The following is a 19,841-nucleotide window of genomic DNA, read 5'->3' as shown; positions in this document are numbered from 1 at the left end:
AGGAAGTAACACGTAAAACCTTACTCCCTCCGTGCACATTTTCTATAAATTTAATCAGTGTACTTTTAAGTTTGTCTTAAAGTTAAAAATATTAAAGTTTGACTAATTTTTTTTAGAAAACGTAGCAAAATTTATGACACTAAATTAGTCATTAGATCCGTTTTGAAATGTAGTTCACAATATCTTGGATTGTGATGTCATATCTATTGTTATTCTTTTCAACAAAGTTGGTCAAATTTAATTTTTTTTTGACTCAGGACAAATCTAAAAGTACATTTATTTGTGAACGGTGGGAGTACGTAAGTTTCTACCGTAAGCGTCGGATTTTCTCAATCCTGTGCACGAACAAAGAGCGATTTTTGGTGCACGCTGCAAAAATGATATTAATTGCCGAAATCCTGGCAGATACTGTATTCGACTGGTCTGCCGATCAGTTTCAGTTCGTCGTTAGCTACTCCTGTGCATGTAAATATAAGCCGATCCGTGGGGGTCTCACGCCATCTGATCGCACACTAGATTTTAGTCATGCATGTAATATAAATGATCAATTGGGGATCTGTTTGGATTCTTCAAAACCTTCAAAACCTCTTCGTTTCGACTCCCGAAGTCCATCAATTCGCTTCGCATTCATCCGCACGTACCCGGTACCCGAGCAGTCGGTAGCTAGTTATAAAAGCGTATACCGGCCCGTATAAATTGTCCTAGCGTGGAACCCTGCCTACTGCTCCACAGCTAGCCATTCTCACCCAGAGGGAACAGAACTCCACAACAATCACTACTCACGGCGTCCAGCCTTGGCCATGGAAACTGCGGGCACAACGAGCCTCACCGACGCCGCGCGCTTGGTGCAGCTGCTCAAGATCGACGGCTACGGCACGACCAAAGCCATGAGCAACGACCGCTGCACGATCGCTTCTGAATGGCATGTCGATGGGTACGGCTGGGAGATCCGTATTTACCCTGATGCCTCAACCTATCCTCACCCCAATTCGTGGGTAGCGCTAGATCTTACGTTTCGCAGTCATCAACCCCGCACCGGCCGCCCGTATGTGAGGGCAACTCTCGGCTGCCGGCTCGTAGATCCGAGGGGAATTCTCAAACCATCCAAAGAGAAGACTGAGACACGACTGTTCTGTAGGTCAGGAGATTCCTCATCTACGCTGCTCCTGATGAAGAGGCAAGATCTTGAGGCGTCAGGGTATCTCAAGGACGATGCCTTGACTCTGCAGTGCACCATCACGGTGCTCAAGGAATTGCCGGTCCAGAAATTCCCTGTATTCCAAGAAACCTGCCGTTCCATCTTCAAACTTACACAAGCACATCGCCGAGCTCCTGCAGAGCGAGAAAGGCGCGGACGTCGAGTTCCTGGTTTCCGGCGAGTCCTTCGCCGCGCACAAGGCGGTGCTCGCCGCGAGGTCCCCCGTGTTGATGGCCCAGTTCTACGGGGACATGATGGAGAAGAGCTGCCCGAGCGTGGAGATCAAGGACATGGACGCGGCCGTGTTCAAGGCGCTCCTGCATTTCATCTACGCCGACGACGACACCGTGCCGGAGTCGGCGGTGATGGCGCAGCATCTTCTTGCAGCCGCCGACAGGTACGGGCTGGACAGGCTCAAGGCGATCTGTGAAGCCAAGCTCTGTGCTGACATTGAAGTCGAAACGGCTGTGGCGACACTGGCTCTGGCGGAGCAGCACGGGTGTGGGCAGCTCAAGGATAGATGTGTCGAGTTCATCGTCGGGAGCCCAACGGTTCTTGACGCCGTCATGGCGACGGAGGGGTATAGGCACCTGGAAGCAAGCTGCCCTTCGGTGCTCACTGACCTTCTCGCTCGTGCCGCAAAGAAACTCAAGCGTGCTTGATTCAAGGCCTCATTCAGCATAGTTTGGTGAGAAAGGCCGCTCTCCAATAATTTGTCATGTGTTGTCAAATGGAGCAAATTGTTCTGCACAAGTACTTTTGAAATGGAAGTTACATTATGCAACCTGGGAGAATTATTCTCCTGAAGGATTGTTTTTTGTACAAACAGCATTTCCTTAATTTTCTCTGCATATTCCATATGAATCTGAAACAGTGCTTGATTCAAGGCCTTGTAGATTTTGGTGATAGTAGCTTCCCAAAGTGCTCTTACTGAAGGTAGCGTTGGCTAATTAATTTTTTTTCTTCTGAATATGATTTTGACTACCGATTTGATTGCATACCAATTGCTTTTGATGTGCTACTGTTTTCTTCGCGTGTCCAGTTCACTTCTCGAGCCAAATTTTCCTAAATTCTGAATAACCGAATTTGTTGCTTGCATTTGCTGACACAGCTTTGCCTTGTGGTGGAATAATTCAGAAGCTGCTACAACATTGCAAATACTAATGGTTCCATTAACTTCCTTATTTGTGGTAATTTGTGGGACGTGCTTAGCAAACTGTTACTTGCCGATGCATGGAACCTGCTCTTCCTCCATTGTAATTCCTTCCTTGGTGGGGTATATCCTCTTTCTATCACTTTCTTAATTTGCAACTCCATGGGTTTGGAAGTACTGGTATTGGGTTATTTGAGAACGTCTGCCTCAAGAGCGGTGGTGATTAGTGTCAAAGCGTGGTTTTTGTGAAACCATGCATAACCACAAAAAGTGTAGTTTTTGTAAAACTTACTCAATATTAGTAATTGGTGTGATCATTCTCAACTGAGGGCACGCACGTAGAAGTACCAAGAACAAAATGTCAAGTGTGGCTATGTTGGACATTGGTCCAGTTATGTATTTGAAATAGAAATCACAATGCATTTGTACTAAAGAGGGACAGGGACTTCTACCTCGGGTCTAAAGTACAGATAATCATTGATAACTGTTTTTTCTTTAAGATCCATAGAATTTAGTCCAAGGTACGGAAGCAAAGCCCTAAGCCCATAGAATACAAATATTTCTGCAGCTATATATCCATCAAAGTATTAACCCAAATGCAGAAATTTAGAAACATGTTTTTTTTTCAGTCCATTTTCTGGCCCATTCCCATTCCTTCTGCTCAGGCACCCAGGCCCAGGCAACCGAGAAGCACGCAGCCAGGCAAACAGCCAGAGGAAGAACCGCAGAAGAAAGCAACCGAGAAGCAGGGCTGCAGGCTGCAGGACAGAGACTCAGCCCAGGCACCCAGGCCCAGGAGGCAAGGTTAAGGGCCCAACTGCTCTATTTCAGTCTTTCTATTTTGAATGCTCCTGATATATAAGGGCTAATATATAACATCGTCGGGGCCCAGAACACCAGCCCAAGTAAAAGCCCAGAGGGGTCCAGTTCCAACTTCATTCGTCTCTTCTCCGTCCCTTCGATCGCCTGACCGGAGAGGGAAGGAAAAGCGGAGGAGAGAAACCGCGGCGGCGGCGCCCACCGCCACCGGCGATCCCCTCCGTAAGAAAGTTACGCCGCGCCCCCCCTGGAAGAGCCAGATTTCCCCATCGTGGTACGCATCCAGCTAGCCCTTAGTTCTCTGCAGTATGCTGCAATGCCTTGTGACCTACCTGAGCTGTACTGTTGATAGCTTGCCCAGTTCGTTGGTTGGTTGATGAGCGGTTGTTGGGTCCTCTGCGAAATTCGCATTGTATTGGGTTTTTTTAATCCTCTTGCTCAGCTTAAGAACCATCCGGTTCTGCAGGCAATTTCTCACTCATCTCGTCATCTTCCCCCTCAAATTTGTTCTTCTCGCTTTAGGGATATATTTGGTTGGTGTTGGTAATGCAAACCATACTGTGTGCACTACTGTGTAAGTGCTCGAAATTGATATTCGGGATGTTGTCGATATTATTGAAATTAGAACTTTAGAAGTATACGGGGATTTTAGAAATTTGTGACATTGTTTTGCAACTACCACCAAGGTTGTGCCAACCAACAAACTGAAGCCGTTATCTCCTTCATCGTAACTATATTTTTATCTTGGAGAGTTCATTTGTCATGATGTGGATATATACAAACTAAAGAAAGCAACACAAGGCTAGGCTGTGTGGTGATCGTGCAGCAAATTTGGCAAGCTAATAATTTGTCCTAATTGCAACCTTGCCTTGAAACTTGGATCTGGCATGTACAATCGATGTAGCACAAGATGCACGAAACAAGGATCGGGCACTAATTATGAGATTAAACAAGCCTGGTCAACATGGGCACAGCCCACATGCATATAGAAACAAGCAGGTAGTTCAGACCAGCGCAGAACTTAAATGGCCTAATTAAATTTTTCTCGAAAAATCTTTATATCTGGAGGTCATATGATTAGGCAGCACACATTTCATAATTATTTTGCTGGGTTCTGCCCTGTATAGTCACCAGAAAGGCAATATTACTGCATCACATTGCATAATCACATCATTTTTTTGTAAGTCTATGTGCTCTCTATTTTCGTTCCACAAAAATGGAAACCTATAACAGAGTGCGTAACCACATCATGAATCTCAGAAGCGCATCAGGATTGAATACACAATATGAGTTGGATCAAAACTTTTGTTTCCTTTTCTATATGGAGATTTCTGTACATTTCTACATATACAATGGGAATGGCAATCCTTTAAAAGGTGGAAGCCAATCACGGGTGTCAAGAGTAACAGATGTGGAGTATCTATGGGCTAAGAATGTTTAGGAGGGTAACTCTGCTCTGGACCAATCTCCGGAACAGAATTCCCGCTCCAGCCTCAAGATCTTCGACGCTGCACTCTAGGACCAGCAACTGTTCCTCCTTGCAAACAACTGAGGTTTTCTTCTGGAATGCCTTGCATACAAGAGATCGCTTTGGTGTTGCAATTTGCTCGGACAGGAGGTTCAATGTTGACTTGAGCAGAGAGGTAGTGATCTCTCTAGCCTCGCTCAACAGCCTGACCATCCTGCAATCCTCCTTGGAAGAAGTAACCTTCTTCTCGGCCTTCTTGAAATGTTTCTTTGCCTTCTTCACCAGGCGGGTGTAAGACTGGATCTTGACTTGAACGGCTGCATCATCTCCTTTTCTGGTAGCAACTTGCAGATCTTGGACAATAGACTTCAACTCGGTGAAGTCCTCGTGCATAGCATTGCAGAGATCTAGGAGCTCAAGGGAGCACCCCATTTCTCCGTCCAACATCTTCCTTTGCTGGCTGGAGCAAACTTGATTGCTAGGAAGACACATGATCTCCTCAATAGTTCCATAGATGTCTCCAAGCCTCCTCAGACCATCAGAGATTGTCTCGATGGTCATGGAAGGTGAAGAGATGCATGCCTCTAGGATCTGCAGCTCCTCTTCAACTTTGGTGTGAGGCCTAGAAGGCAGACTGATTGATCTAAGATGGCAAGCCATATCTGATTCTGAAACTCTTTTCTCTGTGTTGAGTTTGAGGATATGAGAATGGGAGAGCACCTTTTGGTTTGATGTGTTTACCCTTCTCCTGAGGCCTATTTATACTTAGGAACTGTATGATGCAAGTCCATTTGAATGGTAGACACAAGGAATCATGCCAATTCATCTTCACAGATGCTGTCTATCAAGGTTTTTAGATCTGGCAGCAACATTAGGAATCTTTGCTCATGTGTGGTTCAAATTCTTTAGTGCATTAGCTGTTCTTCCAATGAGATATCACATTGCCATGTTCCAGCAATTGGCGACAAGAATCTGCAGGGAGTTTGCTCTATTGGTGGATCTTGACGTGATTGCACACTTAAAGTAATTTGTAATGCAGTCCTAATGGAGTATTTATTGGTGGTATGCGTGCTATCTAGGTATTATATAACTGTTGTATTTGGTAGGTGCTGTATTCTGCACAATGCATGCTACTTGCATGCTCCACCTCGACCGTTGGAGCTGGCATATTTTAGCTATGGATAGCAAGATCCTCTGCACAAGGATCCTTTGCTATATGCTGAGGAAACACATGGCATCTAAATAACATGGCTATCTCATATTGAAGTGTTTCAGAGCTCACATTGCACGATGTAGCTGTCTGCTTCTTTAATAGCAATAATTATGAGCATCTTCTGATTTTATTTTCTAAAAAAATCCATTCGAAATAAGTGCACCAGTAAAGTTGGTAATTGGAAATAGCTCAAAAACTGATTTTATATCTCAACTGATTATATCTTTTCTATACAATTCCTGTCATTTACACATTGAAAATTGTTATGATCAACAGATCCTCTAAAGGATGCCATTCACCTGTGGGCGAAATTGGTGTATCGTCTATCTAGATGCTCAGAGCATTTAGAAGGCAAAATCAGATCTGGATCAGTCTCCTGAACAATGTCTCAACACCGTTCTCAAGATTGACAATGCCCTTCTCCGATATCTGTAATTGCTCCTAACATGCAAATTGTTTCTTCTGGAATATCTTGGAGATAAGAGACCGCTTGGTAGCAGCCGGCTTCACATTTTCCCTTAACAGGACTGAGACGATTATTCAAGCATTGGTACAGGGCCTCTTTTGCTTCGGCCAACAGCATGACAACCCAGTAACTCTGTTGATCAGCTGAATCTCAGTTCTTCCTTATCTTCTTGAACTGTTTTTGTGCCTTGTTGGTCAGATGAATGGAAGACTGTATCTTGGATAGAATAGCTTTGCCATCTCCTCTTTATCGAACCAACTGCATCTCCTGAGTTCTCGTCTTGAGCTCAGAAAAGCTCTCTTGGATGGTGTTGCAGATGCGGCAAGCAGTGCAAGAGAGTGCTCGAGCTCCATGGCTTTCCTTTGTTGTTTCCGGCAAAAGGTAATTTGGCTTCTTGGTGATCACACAATCTCCTCGGTGTTGTTGTACATCCCTCCAAGCTTCCTGAAACCATCGAGCATTGTGTCAATGGTCGCAGAAGGTGGAGAGATGATCGCCTTCAGGATCACCGCAGCTGTTCTTCGATGTTGGTTTCTTTGTCGCAGGGGCGGGAAGGCTCTTTTGTCTGGAAATGGAAGAAACGAGAAGCAACACTGTGTTGTTATGGTGATGATCCAGATATGGTTTACCTATATATAACAAAAGAAGCAGAAGCCATGGCTTTGCAGACAATGTAGAGTTGTAGACAGCCAGAATCTTGTCAATCGTTGAATAGTGTGCATGACAAGCTGCTGATTTTTTATGTGTACTCAGCGTAAGAGACATCTCTAACTCTAGTCGCTAGCTGGGATTATGATAAACCTGCCATGTCTCGATTATTAGAGGCAAACTCATCTGCACGAGTCTGTAGTTTAATGTCAGATCCAGATCCAGATGATGAGACCGGTGATCACGCAACGAGGCAATGAGAAAAGATGAGCCGTTTAATGAATGCTGGAGGAATCAATTTAGCACATGAGCCTACAGGCAACAGGAACCTTGCCAGTTGAAGTGCTGAGAGTTTGTCACCCACCTACAAGGCAAGTTTATGCTACCTTACTGTTGACGTATGGTTCCATATATCTACGAGTATATGGACCTGTCATGTCTTCTTTGTAGCCAAACTCATGAGGAGATATTTTGTGTTACATGTAGATAGCTTGGTCATGCACATGAGTGTGGCAACATCACATGATGACTAACCCTCTTCATGCTGCATCGCTGGCTTGCTACATCTGCGTCTTAGTTGTTAGCGGCAGGCTCATGCATGAGGATGTGATTGGTGCTTGCTGATGTAAGGAGTCATGGACTTCATCAGCGCTTTGAGCATTGTGTTATCTGTTATTTTCCTATCAGCTTGGTCCATTGGTGTTCCAGCCTTACAAGATCATTCTACTCTCTTCACAGCATCGCTGGCATGTTTCAGTCGCACGCTTGCAGCATGTCTCTATTTGCAGCCTAGAAAGGAGTTGTGTAATTTTTTTAGTCCATTATGTGCATCTAACTGAGCTTATATTGCATTCCACCACAAAATATCGGTATCAAGATTCAATACTTTATGCATTCAGCAGTCTACAGCGTTTGATTTCACTTTTCCTGCTGTCTATTGCTGCGGCATGTGATATTTGCTGTTATATTTTGTAATCTTTAAAGAAACTACGTTTTTGTGCTTCTTCTCTGTCACTGTCAGCATAGCACACTCATGTTTCAATTATTGGCAGTAAGTATATGCACAAAGGTGCAGTATTCGTGTGTTCATGAATCGCCAAACAAGTGCACACAAACCAATCATGTTATTTTTTCCTTTTATCAGAACCGAGTTAATCATTCTAAATCTTGTATAGTTTCTGCATGCGCGCCATTTAATCGTTACTAGCCTGATTTTCGCCAGGCCTGTGAATGGGTGGAGTCGGGTCAGAATTTGATCTGAGATGAGGATGGGCCAAAAATCAGATATCCAGAAGAACGAAATATGCCACCAGCGAGCTCATTTCCATCTTCCCTGCTTTCATCAGAGGTCTGTCTCTAGTGCTCCTTTTCAAATTTCGGAATGTAATTACACTTTCAAATCAGTCTTGTACTGCTAATAAACGAGTCGGTGTTCAAGTGCAGAAACCTTTGTGGCCCAAATTACGTACTTTTTCTGCAGATTTATATTAGACATATGTTACCACTATTGAGTGACAAGATCATAGTTGAAGATACATGGTTTTGAGATCCAAACCACATTAATTCCTAATTAGCAGAAACCACATTATTGTACATTTCCTCTTGCCATGCATATTCATCACAAAGCCCCAGAGAATCATATCTGCATCACAAAATATGAAATTGCTCATAAAGCCCGTCTACCCCTCGCTCTTCCTGTGCCTTCCCGTGTTATGCCCTAGGCGGCAGCTGTGCCCCTGTCCTGTCTGCCTTCTTTTTTAGAAAAATAGGGGTTCCCCCCAGTCCCATTTTATTCATGAGACTCCTGTCTGCCTTCTCCCTTCCGCAACCACCGCATCCCCTCTCTTAACCCCCTGCACAGGACCTCCCTGTTGCCCTTCTCCGGGGTATCACTGAAGGCACAGCCAGGGTATTGCCGCCTTGTCTCCTGAAGGTAACCGACTTCATCCTTTCCAATTTGTTGACATTGATTTTTTTTAAACAAATGTCCTCATTTTTATTTCTCAGACGAGATCAATTCTGAATTTACAATGTTATACAGAAAACCAGGAACAACATCAAACTCTGAAAATAGCGACTCCAACACCGAGGCATTGCCATATTCTTTAAAAAGATATTGAATAGTGCTTACAAGAATCAAGAGTCGTATTCCGATCTTATGTGGCACTTAAGAAAGTGTAACGTGGGAATTCAGATTATTGTTAGGGAGTTATCCCTTGATCAATCACTACAAGCTAAGAGTGTCACAAGTGACATGCTGGTCTTGATCGATGTCCTGAAGAGAAGCTGCACTCCCCTCTCAAGATCAACAATGTCTGATTCCAACACCTGCAACTGCTCCTCCTGGCATTTGCATACAAATTTCTTCTTCTGGAACGCCTTGAAGACAAGAGACCACCCGGTAGCACAACTTGGTATCACGCTCTCTGCTTCGACAAGGAATGCAACATCAACTTGAGCATCAAGACAGTGACTTCTCTCACTTTAGCTATCATCTTGATCAACCCGGACCCCTCCATGTCAGAGGCATTGTTGCTGGTGATCTTCTTCAACTGCCTGTGAGTCTTGCCAAGCGGCCACAACACTGAACCTTGGCATGGTCTGCCATGTCATCTCCTCTCTTCAGTAACAGTTGCACCTTCTATATAGTGAAAGAAGGCAGCACCAACCTCCAACAGATAGGAAGAATTATTCTACCACTGAACAGCAGAAGGCCATGGAGTTCAGAATTGCCTACTTCCTGGGGTTTTAACTTTGTTAATTGGGAATGGAAGAGGAGATTCAAAGAGAAGCTTGTGTTGCAATGGTGTTGAGATCTGGCCATGGCTTGCCCTATATATACTGAAAGAAGCAGAAAGCCATGGCATGCATTGCTGATCCGGTAGAGAACAAGAATCTTATCGATGATGATATTCTTTGCTGCCTGCCGGTGCAACAAATAACAACAATCTCAAAGACAAGTTGATTCTTCTTCTTTTGTATCTAGCTCCCAACCATCTTCATCAGGTAGCATCTCTCTAATTGAGGCTACAAGGCTACCATGTCTCGATTTTGGTGGCAAGCTCATCTGCACGGGTGTGTAGACCCAGATCATGAGATCCGTGAGCTTTGACTTCTCTAATCAAAGAGCAGTTGACTTCGCCTCTAGTGTTTATCTTGATTTCGATCACTTGTGTGGCATTGGCATGTTTTGTGCACGTGTCGTGCTTTGAAGCCTTTGGGATCTATTCCAATCTCAAGGTGACCCATGTGCTGTCCAATTTCCCACTATTGAATGAATCAAACTATATGTTTCAAATACTAGCAGCTGGAATGAGTGTATATAGGAGCTTGCATGCTCCAAATAAAATAACTGAGTAGTATCGTTGATGCTATCGTGTTCCAGTCACTGGCAGTAACAATCTGTTTAATCACTCATGTCATGTGTAGCTCAACTTCTTAGTGCACTTAGCAGTAAGTATCCTCCGGATGAGCCATCGTGTTCTTTATGTTCCAGCCAGGACTGGTTCCAGCTATCACCAACAAGGAACAGCACGTCAGTTCAGTCTACTGGGGGATCTTGACATATTTGCATGCTCCAGTGCTAACTATAGTATTCGTTACAAGCATGTTATCTAGTTTTTGTGCAGTTTTTAATTCCAGTAGGTGTACTGCTATGCACAATTCATGATACTTGGGTTGGAGCTGGCTTTGTTTTAGATGTGGTAGCAAGGTCAACTAGAAAAGATCTTTTGCTTTTTCTGCTGCAACACATAGCATCTGAATAACATGGCCATCTCATATTAAGTTATTTTAAAGTTAAGCATGAACAACAATGATAAGCATCTTCTAAATAGATTATTTCTTCTTTCCTGGAAACAATCTCTTGAACTAACCACCCCAAACTTAGTTATTGTACCGAAGTGTGTAAAACATGTAGGTACAACAGGAAGTGGGAAAAATATATTTGTGTTTTTGTTTCTCAATTGATTAATTCCTCTTATGTGTACACAGTGGAAAATTGTTATTTAGAAATTTGTGACATCGTTTTGCAACCACCACCACCACCATGGTTGTGCCAACCAACAAACTGAAGTTGTTATCTCGTTCATTGTAACTATATTTTTATGTTGGAGAGTTCATTTGTCATGATGTGGATATATACAAACTAAAGAAAGCAATACCAGGCTAGGCTGTGTGATCGTGCAGTAAATTTGGCCAGCTAATATGTTGTCCTAATTGTAATCGCAAGCTTGCCATTGAGGCTCGGACCTGGCATGTATGATGGATATAGCACAAGATGCACCAAACAAGGATCACACACTAATTATGATATTTTGTAAACAAGCTTGGGCAACATGGCCACATGCAATGGCCAAATTAAATTGCCTGACAAATCTTTATATCTGGAGGTCATATGATTAAGGTAGTACATATTGCATAATTATCTTGCTAGGTTCTGTCCTGTATATTCACCAGAAAGGCAATATTGCAGCATCACATTGCATAATCACATCGTTTTTTATATGTGCTATCCATTTTCGTTCCATAAAAATGGAAGCCTATACCAGAGTGCATAACCACATCATGAATCTCAGAAGCACACGAGGATTGAGTACACGATATGAGTTGGATCAAAACTTCTGTTTCCTTTTCTATATGGAGATTTCTGTACATTTCTACATATACAATGGGAATGGCAATCCTTTAAAAGGTGGAAGCCAATCGCAGGTGTTAAGACTAACAGATGTGGAGTATCTATGGGCTAAGAATGTTTAGGAGGGTAACTCTGCTCTGGACCAATCTCCGGAACAGAATTCCTGCTCCAGCCTCAAGATCTCCGACACTGCACTCTAGGACCTGCAACTGCTCCTCCTTGCAAACAACTGAGGTTTTCTTCTGGAATGCCTTGCAGACGAGAGATCGTTTAGGGTTTGCAATTTGCTTGGACAGGAGGTTCAATGTTGACTCAAGCAGAGAGGTAGTGATCTCTCTAGCCTCGCTCAACAGCCTGACCATCCTGCAACCATCCTTGGATGAAGTAACCTTCTTCTCGGCCTTCTTGAAATGTTTCTTCGCTGTCTTCACCAACCGGGTGTAAGACTGGATCTTGACCTGAATGGCTGCTTCATCTCCTTTTCTGGTAGCAACTTGCAGATCTTGGATAATGGCCTTCAGCTCGGTGAAGTCCTCGTGCATAGCATTGCAGAGATCTAGGAGCTCAAGGGAGCACCCCATTTCTCCGTCCAACATCTTCCTTTGTTGGCTGGAGCAAACTTGATTGCTAGGAAGACACATGATCTCCTCAATAGTTCCATAGATGTCTCCAAGCCTCCTCAGACCGTCAGAGATTGTCTCGATGGTCATGGAAGGTGAAGAGATGCATGCCTCTAGGCTCTGCAGCTCCTCTTCAACTTTGGTGTGAGGCCTAGAAGGCAGACTGATTGATCTAAGATGGCAAGCCATATCTGATTCTGAAACTCTTTTCTCTGTGTTGAGTTTGAGGATATGAGAATGGGAGAGCACCTTTTGGTTTGATGTGTTTACCCTTCTCCTGAGGCCTATTTATACTTAGGAACTGTATGATGCAAGTCCATTTGAATGGTAGACACAAGGAATCATGCCAATTCATCTTCACAGATGCTGTCTATCAAGGTTTTTAGATCTGGCAGCAACATTAGGAATCTTTGCTCATGTGTGGTTCAAATTCTTTAGTGCATTAGCTGTTCTTCCAATGAGATATCACATTGCCATGTTTCAGCTATTGGCGACAAGAATCAGCAGGGAGTTTGCTCTATTGGTGGATCTTGACGTGATCGCACACTTTTAACGGAGTCCTAATGGAGTATTTATTGGTGGTATCCGTGCTATGTAGGTATTTTATAATTATTGTATTTAGTAGGTGCTCTATTCTGCACAATGCATGCTACTTGCATGCTCCACTTCGACCGTTGGAGCTGGCTTCTTTTAGCTTGATCCACTGCTCAAGGATCCTTTGCCTGTTGCTGAGGAAACGCATGGCCATCTCATACTAAAGCGTTTCAAAGCTCATATTGCAAGACGTAGCTATCTGCTTCTTTAATAGCAACAATTATCAGCATCTTCTGATTTACTAAAAATTCCGTCCGAATTAACTCCTCCAAATTTAGGTGATTGTTTCACAACAAACATAAATAGTAAAGTATGTCATAGGAAATAGATCAAAAACTGATTTTCTATCTCAACTGATTATATTTTTCTGTACAATTTCTGTAATTTAGTAATTTACACATTGGAAAATTGTTATGATCAGCAGGTCCACTAAAAGATGCCACTCACCTCGGGGGCAGAATTGGTGTATCGTCTATCTACATGCTCAGAGCATTTAGAAGAGAAACTCAGATCTGGATCAGTCTCCTGAACAAAGTCTCAACACCGCTCTCAAGATCACATGCAAATTGTTTCTTCTGGAATATCTTGAAGATAAGAGGCCACTTGGTACAAGCTGGCTTCACAATTTGCCTTAACAGGAGTGAGGATGATTCAAGCACTGATACAGAGGCCTCTCTTTCTTCAGTTTACAGCATGACCACCCTGCAGCTCTGTTGGTCAGCTGAATCACACGTCTTGATTATCTTCTTGAACTGTTGTTGCGCCTTGTTGGTCAGACGGATGGAAGACTGTATATTGGCTAGAATAGCTTTGTCATCTCCTCTTTTAAGAACCAACTGCATCTCATGAGTTCTCGTCTTGAGCTCAGAAAAGCTCTCTTGGATGGTGTTGCAGATGTGCCAAGCAGTGCAAGAGAGTGCTCGAGCTCCATGGCTTTCCTTTGCTGTGGCTGGCGAAAGGTAATTTGGCTTCTGAAACCATCGAGAATTGTGTCAATGGTCGCAGAAGTTGAAGAGATGTTGGCCTTCAGGATCTGCAGCAGTTCTTCGATGTTGATTTCGTTGGAGCAGGGGCTGGAAGACACTCTTGTTTGGAAATGGAAGAAAAGAGAAGTGAAACCGTATTGTTATGGTGATGGTACAGATATGGTTTACCCATATATAACGAAAGAAGCAGAAGCCATAGCTTTGCGGACAATGTAGAGGACTTTTAGACAGCCAGAATCTTGTTGATCATGGAATATTGTGCTGCCATCCCCAGAGGCCAACCATCTGCAGGACAAAGCTGCTGATTTTTTATGTGTACTGAGCGTAAGAGGCATCTCTAATTCTAGTTGCTAGTTGGGTTTATGATAAACCTGCCATGTCTCGATTATTAGAGGCAAACTCATCTGCAAGCGTGTAGTTTAATGTCAGATCCAGATCCAGATCATGAGACCGGTGAGCATGCAACGAGGCAATGAGAAAAGATGAGCTGGTTAATGAATGCCGGCCAACCATCTTCAGGACAAGCTGCTGATTTTTTATGTGTACTCAGCGGAAGAGGCATCTCTAATTCTAGTTGCTAGTTGGGTTTATGATAAACCTGCCATGTCTCGATTATTAGAGGCAAACTCATCTGCAAGCGTGTAGTTTAATGTCAGATCCAGATCCAGATCATGAGACCGGTGAGCATGCAACAAGGCAATGAGAAAAGATGAGCTGGTTAATGAATGCTGGCGGAATCAGTTTAGCACTTGATCCTACTGGCAACAGGAACCTTGCCAGTTGAAGTGCTGAGAGTTTGTCACCCATCTACAAGGCAAGTTTATGCTACCTTACTGTTAGCTTATAGTTTCATACATCTAAGAGTAGTAGATGGGCCTGTCATGTCTTCATTATCGGAGCCAAACTCAGAAGGATTTATTTTGCGTGATAGATCTAGATAGCTTTGTCATGCGCATGGGTGTGGCAACATTACATGATGAATAACCCTCTTCATGCTGCATCTCTGGCATACTACAGCTGCGTCTTAGTTGTCAGAGGCAGGCTAATGCATGAGGATGTGATTGGTTCTTGCTGGTGTAAGGAGTCATGGACTTCATCAGCGCGAGCACTGTGTTATCTGTTATTTTCCTAACAGCATTGATCTATTGTTGTTCCCGCCTTACAAGATTATTCTATGCGCTTCAAAGCATCGCTGGCATGTTTCAGTTGCACGCCTGCAGCATGTCACTATTTGCAGCCTAGAAAGGCATTGAGCAATTTTGTTAGTGCATCATGTGCATCTAACTGAGCTTATATTGCATTCAGCAGTCTGCAGTGTTTGATTTCATTTTTTCCTTCTGTCTATTACTGCAGCATGTGATACTTCACTGTTATACTTTTCAATCTTTAAAGAAGCCATGTTTGGTGCTTCTCTGTGAGCATATCACACTCATATTTCAATTGTTGGCAGTAAGTACATGTACGAACATGCATTATGCTTGTGTTCTTGAATCACCAAACTAGTGCATGCAAACCAATCATGTACTCCCTCCATCCCATATTAAGTGACTCAAATTTGCTCAAATATGGATGTACCTATAACCAAAAAGCGTCTAGATACATGTAATATTACGTCACTTAATATGGGACGGAGGGAGTATTTTTTTATCAGAATTGAGTTAATCGTTCTTAACCTTCTATAGTTTCTGCATGCACACCATTTAATTATTACTCATGAAAAAGGTGCATGAGCGGTTGAGGCGTTGAGCACTAGAGTACTATCCTGGTTTTGCCAGGCCTGTGAATGGCTGTAGTTGGGCCAACAACCAGATGTCCCGAATTATCTGACGTGGATTTGTCAGTTAATTTGGGTGGAGGGAGTACTCTATTTTTTAAATTTCTTTTTCGGTGAGGTGTGTGGGGTGAGGGGGTTCAATTCGGTCATCCAGCAGGAAACCTTGCCTAGTTTGGGATTTTGTCTAGGAAAGAATTCAGTCGATCGCGTCCGCTGGTTTTTTATATGAAAGACACTGATTTCGATCCTAACCAACGATCAGCCAATGGATTAGGGTTTAATTTGTCGAGAAAACTATTGAATCGATCATGGATTAGGAAATGCTACGTGCACTTAGTGAACACAGTTTGCAGGAGCACACCATTTCACCACCTGACCAGATTCAAATGGTCTTGCAGTTGCTCTACATTAGATGGAACTTTAGAAATTGTATTAATCGTCGCTTGCTGCTGCAATCTGTACACTGTTCTTGTGATTTGAGCAGTTTCATGATGAGTAGGATTGATGGGTGTTTCTTTATATATGAGATTGATTGAATTTGAGTGACGGGCGCAAATGGAATGTTCAAATGCAGAGGAGGTCTCTGAGGATGGCTATGGTCAGTTTCAAGATGAGCTGCTTGGAAGGAAGAGGGAAGTGGTCGTGGCGCGCAATAAACTGCAGACTAGTAAGAACGAGATCCAGGACAAAAAAGTTTTAAGGTAGAAACTAGTTGCTTATGCCTCGTTGCAATTGGTACTTTCATCCTGGGTAGAATATATGCTTCTGTATCTTTGCGACCGATTGCATTTTGAGTGTGCGCAAATGGAATGTTTAATTGCAGAGGAGATTTCTGAGGATAGCCATTTCCAGATTGAAGGTGGGTTGCAGGGAAGGAAGAGAATAGTAACTGCGACACACAAACCGTGGACTACTGGAACTGAGACCCAATCACCCAAGATGAAAATGTCAAGGTATACAAATATTGATTATCCTTGGGATTGACACTTATAGAACACACTATTCATGTCTTCTGTTGCAGTTTTATTTTGAGTAGAATCCGTGCTTCTTTATATGAGGTGGATTGCGTTTTGAATGTGTGTCAAAATGGAATGTTCAAATGCAGAGGAGATTTCTTTGCATACCTGTGTTGAGCTTCATGGTGGGGTCGGGTCAAGGAATGAAGAGGAAAGCAACCATGGCATCCATCAAACAGCAGACAACTGGAACTGAGACCCAGAACAAAAAAGTTCATGGTATAAAATAATCATCACTAGATCTTACTTTCATAAAAACACATGTGATTTGGCTGTAATATTCTGTACGTACAGGTCAGTATCTGAGAGCTGAGAATGAGACGCTGATGCTGCAGCTCGCTTGCAAGACAAAAGAGCTCGAGGCTTGAGGCAACCTCCATAGTAATTCTTCTCTCTGATATGTCCCAAAGATTTGATACAACTTACCAGATCAAACAACTGAATAATTTTTAGATGCAGCAAACTGTTTAACATGGTGATATATATATTCACTTGCCAGTAATTATCGCACTTACCTGTCATATAACCATGCTAGTGCTTCCCTACATGTATTATCTTTGAATTCCCAAGCAGTGTAATCTATTTGTTGACTAGACCCTTCTTTGTACCAGGCAAAGCTTTTTTGTTAGCATTGATCAAAGATTCATGAATCATGACAGAGTTTTTTTTAAAGCTGATCAAGATATCTCATGTTTCTATATATTTTCAAGTAACTTCTCAGCTCACTATGGCACTGGTTCCTAGTCCTGGATAATGAACCTCTGAAACCTCTTGAGTTTCTTACTTTTCAGTTATAAAAAAGATTATAGGGCTGACCGCACAATTACTCAGTCCTTCTATATGTGTCTATTTCCTATGATTCCCTAAGTTCAAACTATGAACTATTAAAACTGTGAATCTTTTTGTGGGCATAATCTTTTGGTAAATACTTGACAGATCACTAAGTATATGCAACCTACAAACTCTTGACAGATCACTATTTCTTCCTATAAAGCCTGTTATTAGATAGGATCCCTAGATATGATGCTTTGTGCAGATTAATCATATTGAATCACTTCTGTGTTAAACTCGTTGCATATGTTAGATACTTACTGTTTGGTCATAAAATGAAAAGTCAAAGAGGATATATGCAGCTAAATCACCTTCGGCTCTCCAATTTCTTTTGTTTCTTCCTCTGCAGCTCTCCTTTAAGTACGGAAGAGAAAGATGGGTAAATCAGTAAAAGAAAGTTGTCCTTCCTCCGCACGGTCTCCAAATCACCTTTATGTTTTCTTAGGATTGCTCAGAGAATTCCGTGGCAGATTTTTTTTGAATGCTGATCACGGTATGTCATGTTTGTATATATTTTCAAGTAACTACTCAGCACATATGGCACCAGTTCCTAGTCCAGGACAATGTACCTCTGAAACCTCTTGTGTTTTCTTCTTTTGCATTTATAAATAGAAAAAGCTTGTAGGGCTGACTAAACAAGTACTTAGTTCTTCTAAATTTGTCTATTTCCTTTGGTTTCCTATTGTAAAATTTGTTTTTGAACGAGCCATTCTGCATACCCTCGTGATTGTTGATGCCTCAGTATATTTATTTTTCTGCTAATGGCCCTGATTTTGGTTTTGAGAGGTTCTGCTATGTCTCCTGATCAAATTTGCATGTATATGCATGCCTACTTCGCAGAAAGCATTACCAAGAAAGAGGCTTGAAACTGAATGGATGTTTCTACAGCCTTGAGGCAGGCCACCATGTGCTCATTACCTTCAAAGTGAGATTTTTATTTGAGAAAACAAAGTGAGAAAATTTACTGTCTTCATGTGTATGAGATCAACAATCTGTCACTAGAAGATATTCCACATGTTTGCAATCTGAGGTGATTTTTTTTATTGATTTTGACATTATCTGTTGTCAACTTTGTTTATGTAGTATTAAGTTTGTGCTTTTAGATCTGATTGGTATGGTATGACAGGTTCGTGAGTATAATATGAACTATTATACTCCGATTACACAAAACCTATATTCTGAATCGTTTATGTCCTCATTGGCAGGTGTGTCGTCTGATATACTCAATATGAAGATAACGTCTGGCCTGCATCGACGTCTGGTTAAAGCAGCACTCAACATGTCCTCAGCCACGGCCTATATACTCAACATGACCTTTATACTGTCCTAGAATCAAGATCAGGCCCGTACCACGGCCTGTGTATCGGTGCAGAGACAAAGCCAGCAATGTGAATCAGATCAAAGAGTATAACAACCAACGGCGAAATTGAACGAGTCCTCATGTGCGTCCCATGATGTAAACCTCGTTAGGTTGATGCCGCAGCGATTTAAGGTTTCATATAACTGCATGCTGCCAGTTTGACAGTGTAGGTGTGTGCGTATATAGCTACCACGGTAGGTAGCCAGATGTTGTTCATATACTATGAATGGCTTTGAGATCCATAAACTATTTTCCCAAAGTTGTACCAAAGGGAAAATCTAGATATTTCAGAGTGCTTTCTACCAAAGCTGATTCTGTCTCCACTTCTCCATCTGGAATACAAAACTACATATATGTGTGCTAAGCACCAATTGAGTATCGAGTTTTATTTCCCTGTATCAAACACATGCTTGCAGAAAATACACAGAAACACCATATAGCTTTTTTCTGCGAACACATGCTTGCAGAAACTACACAGAAACACCATATAGCTTTTTCTGCGAACACAAACACCATATAGCTCACTTCATATAATTTCATTTATTCCATTGCTGTTATTCCTCTAAACATACTGTCATACCTTAGCTATTTACTACCCGTTTATTCCTCGGCAAATATACAGAATGTGCACTCGCACCCTCGAGGAACGCACTCACCACTTCCATGGACCGATTTGTAGCAATCCTTCTGGCAATCTTGAGGATCACATGGAACATGTGATGGGATAATGTTCTTCGTACAGTTGTCGGGTTTGATGCTACCTTCTGTTGACGCCTTCGTTACCGCATCTGTGAAATCTCACCACGAAGGAAAGAGAGGGTCACGACATGACCATGGTTTTCTGCACAATTTGCTGAAGAAGAAAGATACTACAGGAACAAATGAGTACCTGAAGCTAGCATGAGGAAGGCAAGGGTCAGGAGGAGCAACGTCTGGGTTGTCCTCATCTTAACTAGTTGTGGTGTTTACGGAAAGAGGTACCGGTTGTTGTTGCCTGATCTGTGTATTGTGAAGGAGAACGAACACAATGTCAAGCCTTTTGTAAGTGGATGTGGTATC

General features: G+C 42.6%; 2 protein-coding genes, 1 long non-coding RNA gene and 1 pseudogene across 5 annotated transcripts; 2 read left to right on the top strand and 2 right to left on the bottom strand.

Annotated features, from left to right (window-relative positions):
• Positions 1–800: 800 nt before the first annotated feature.
• LOC100827701 lies at positions 801–1,860 on the top strand (annotated as a pseudogene).
• Positions 1,861–3,286: 1,426 nt separating this feature from the next.
• Positions 3,287–19,187, top strand: LOC104584374. 3 transcript variants are annotated; one of them, XR_002960062.1, is made up of 9 exons: positions 3,287–3,444; positions 8,188–8,313; positions 16,150–16,276; positions 16,399–16,528; positions 16,681–16,810; positions 16,886–16,972; positions 17,772–17,915; positions 18,263–18,452; positions 18,628–19,187. It is a non-coding gene; the product is annotated as an uncharacterized LOC104584374 (long non-coding RNA). The 3 variants fall into 3 exon arrangements; XR_002960063.1 differs by lacking the exons at positions 3,287–3,444; positions 8,188–8,313 and adding an exon at positions 14,622–15,250; XR_732069.3 differs by lacking the exons at positions 3,287–3,444; positions 8,188–8,313 and having other exon boundaries at positions 15,260–16,276.
• On the bottom strand, positions 4,295–5,991 carry LOC100828215. Its single transcript, XM_024454693.1, has one exon. The coding sequence runs from the start codon at positions 5,296–5,298 to the stop codon at positions 4,591–4,593; it is 708 nt and encodes a 235-aa protein (XP_024310461.1). The 5' UTR covers positions 5,299–5,991; the 3' UTR covers positions 4,295–4,590.
• Positions 11,303–12,699, bottom strand: LOC100826783. The gene has a single exon (XM_024454694.1). The coding sequence runs from the start codon at positions 12,408–12,410 to the stop codon at positions 11,703–11,705; it is 708 nt and encodes a 235-aa protein (XP_024310462.1). The 5' UTR covers positions 12,411–12,699; the 3' UTR covers positions 11,303–11,702.
• Positions 19,188–19,841: the final 654 nt, after the last annotated feature.

The sequence above is a fragment of the Brachypodium distachyon genome, chromosome 4 (genome assembly GCF_000005505.3).
Source record: "Brachypodium distachyon strain Bd21 chromosome 4, Brachypodium_distachyon_v3.0, whole genome shotgun sequence".
In the NCBI taxonomy this organism is placed as follows: Eukaryota; Viridiplantae; Streptophyta; class Magnoliopsida; order Poales; family Poaceae; genus Brachypodium; species Brachypodium distachyon.
Note: the sequence above shows the minus strand (reverse complement) of the source record. Positions and strands in the feature narration are given on the sequence as shown.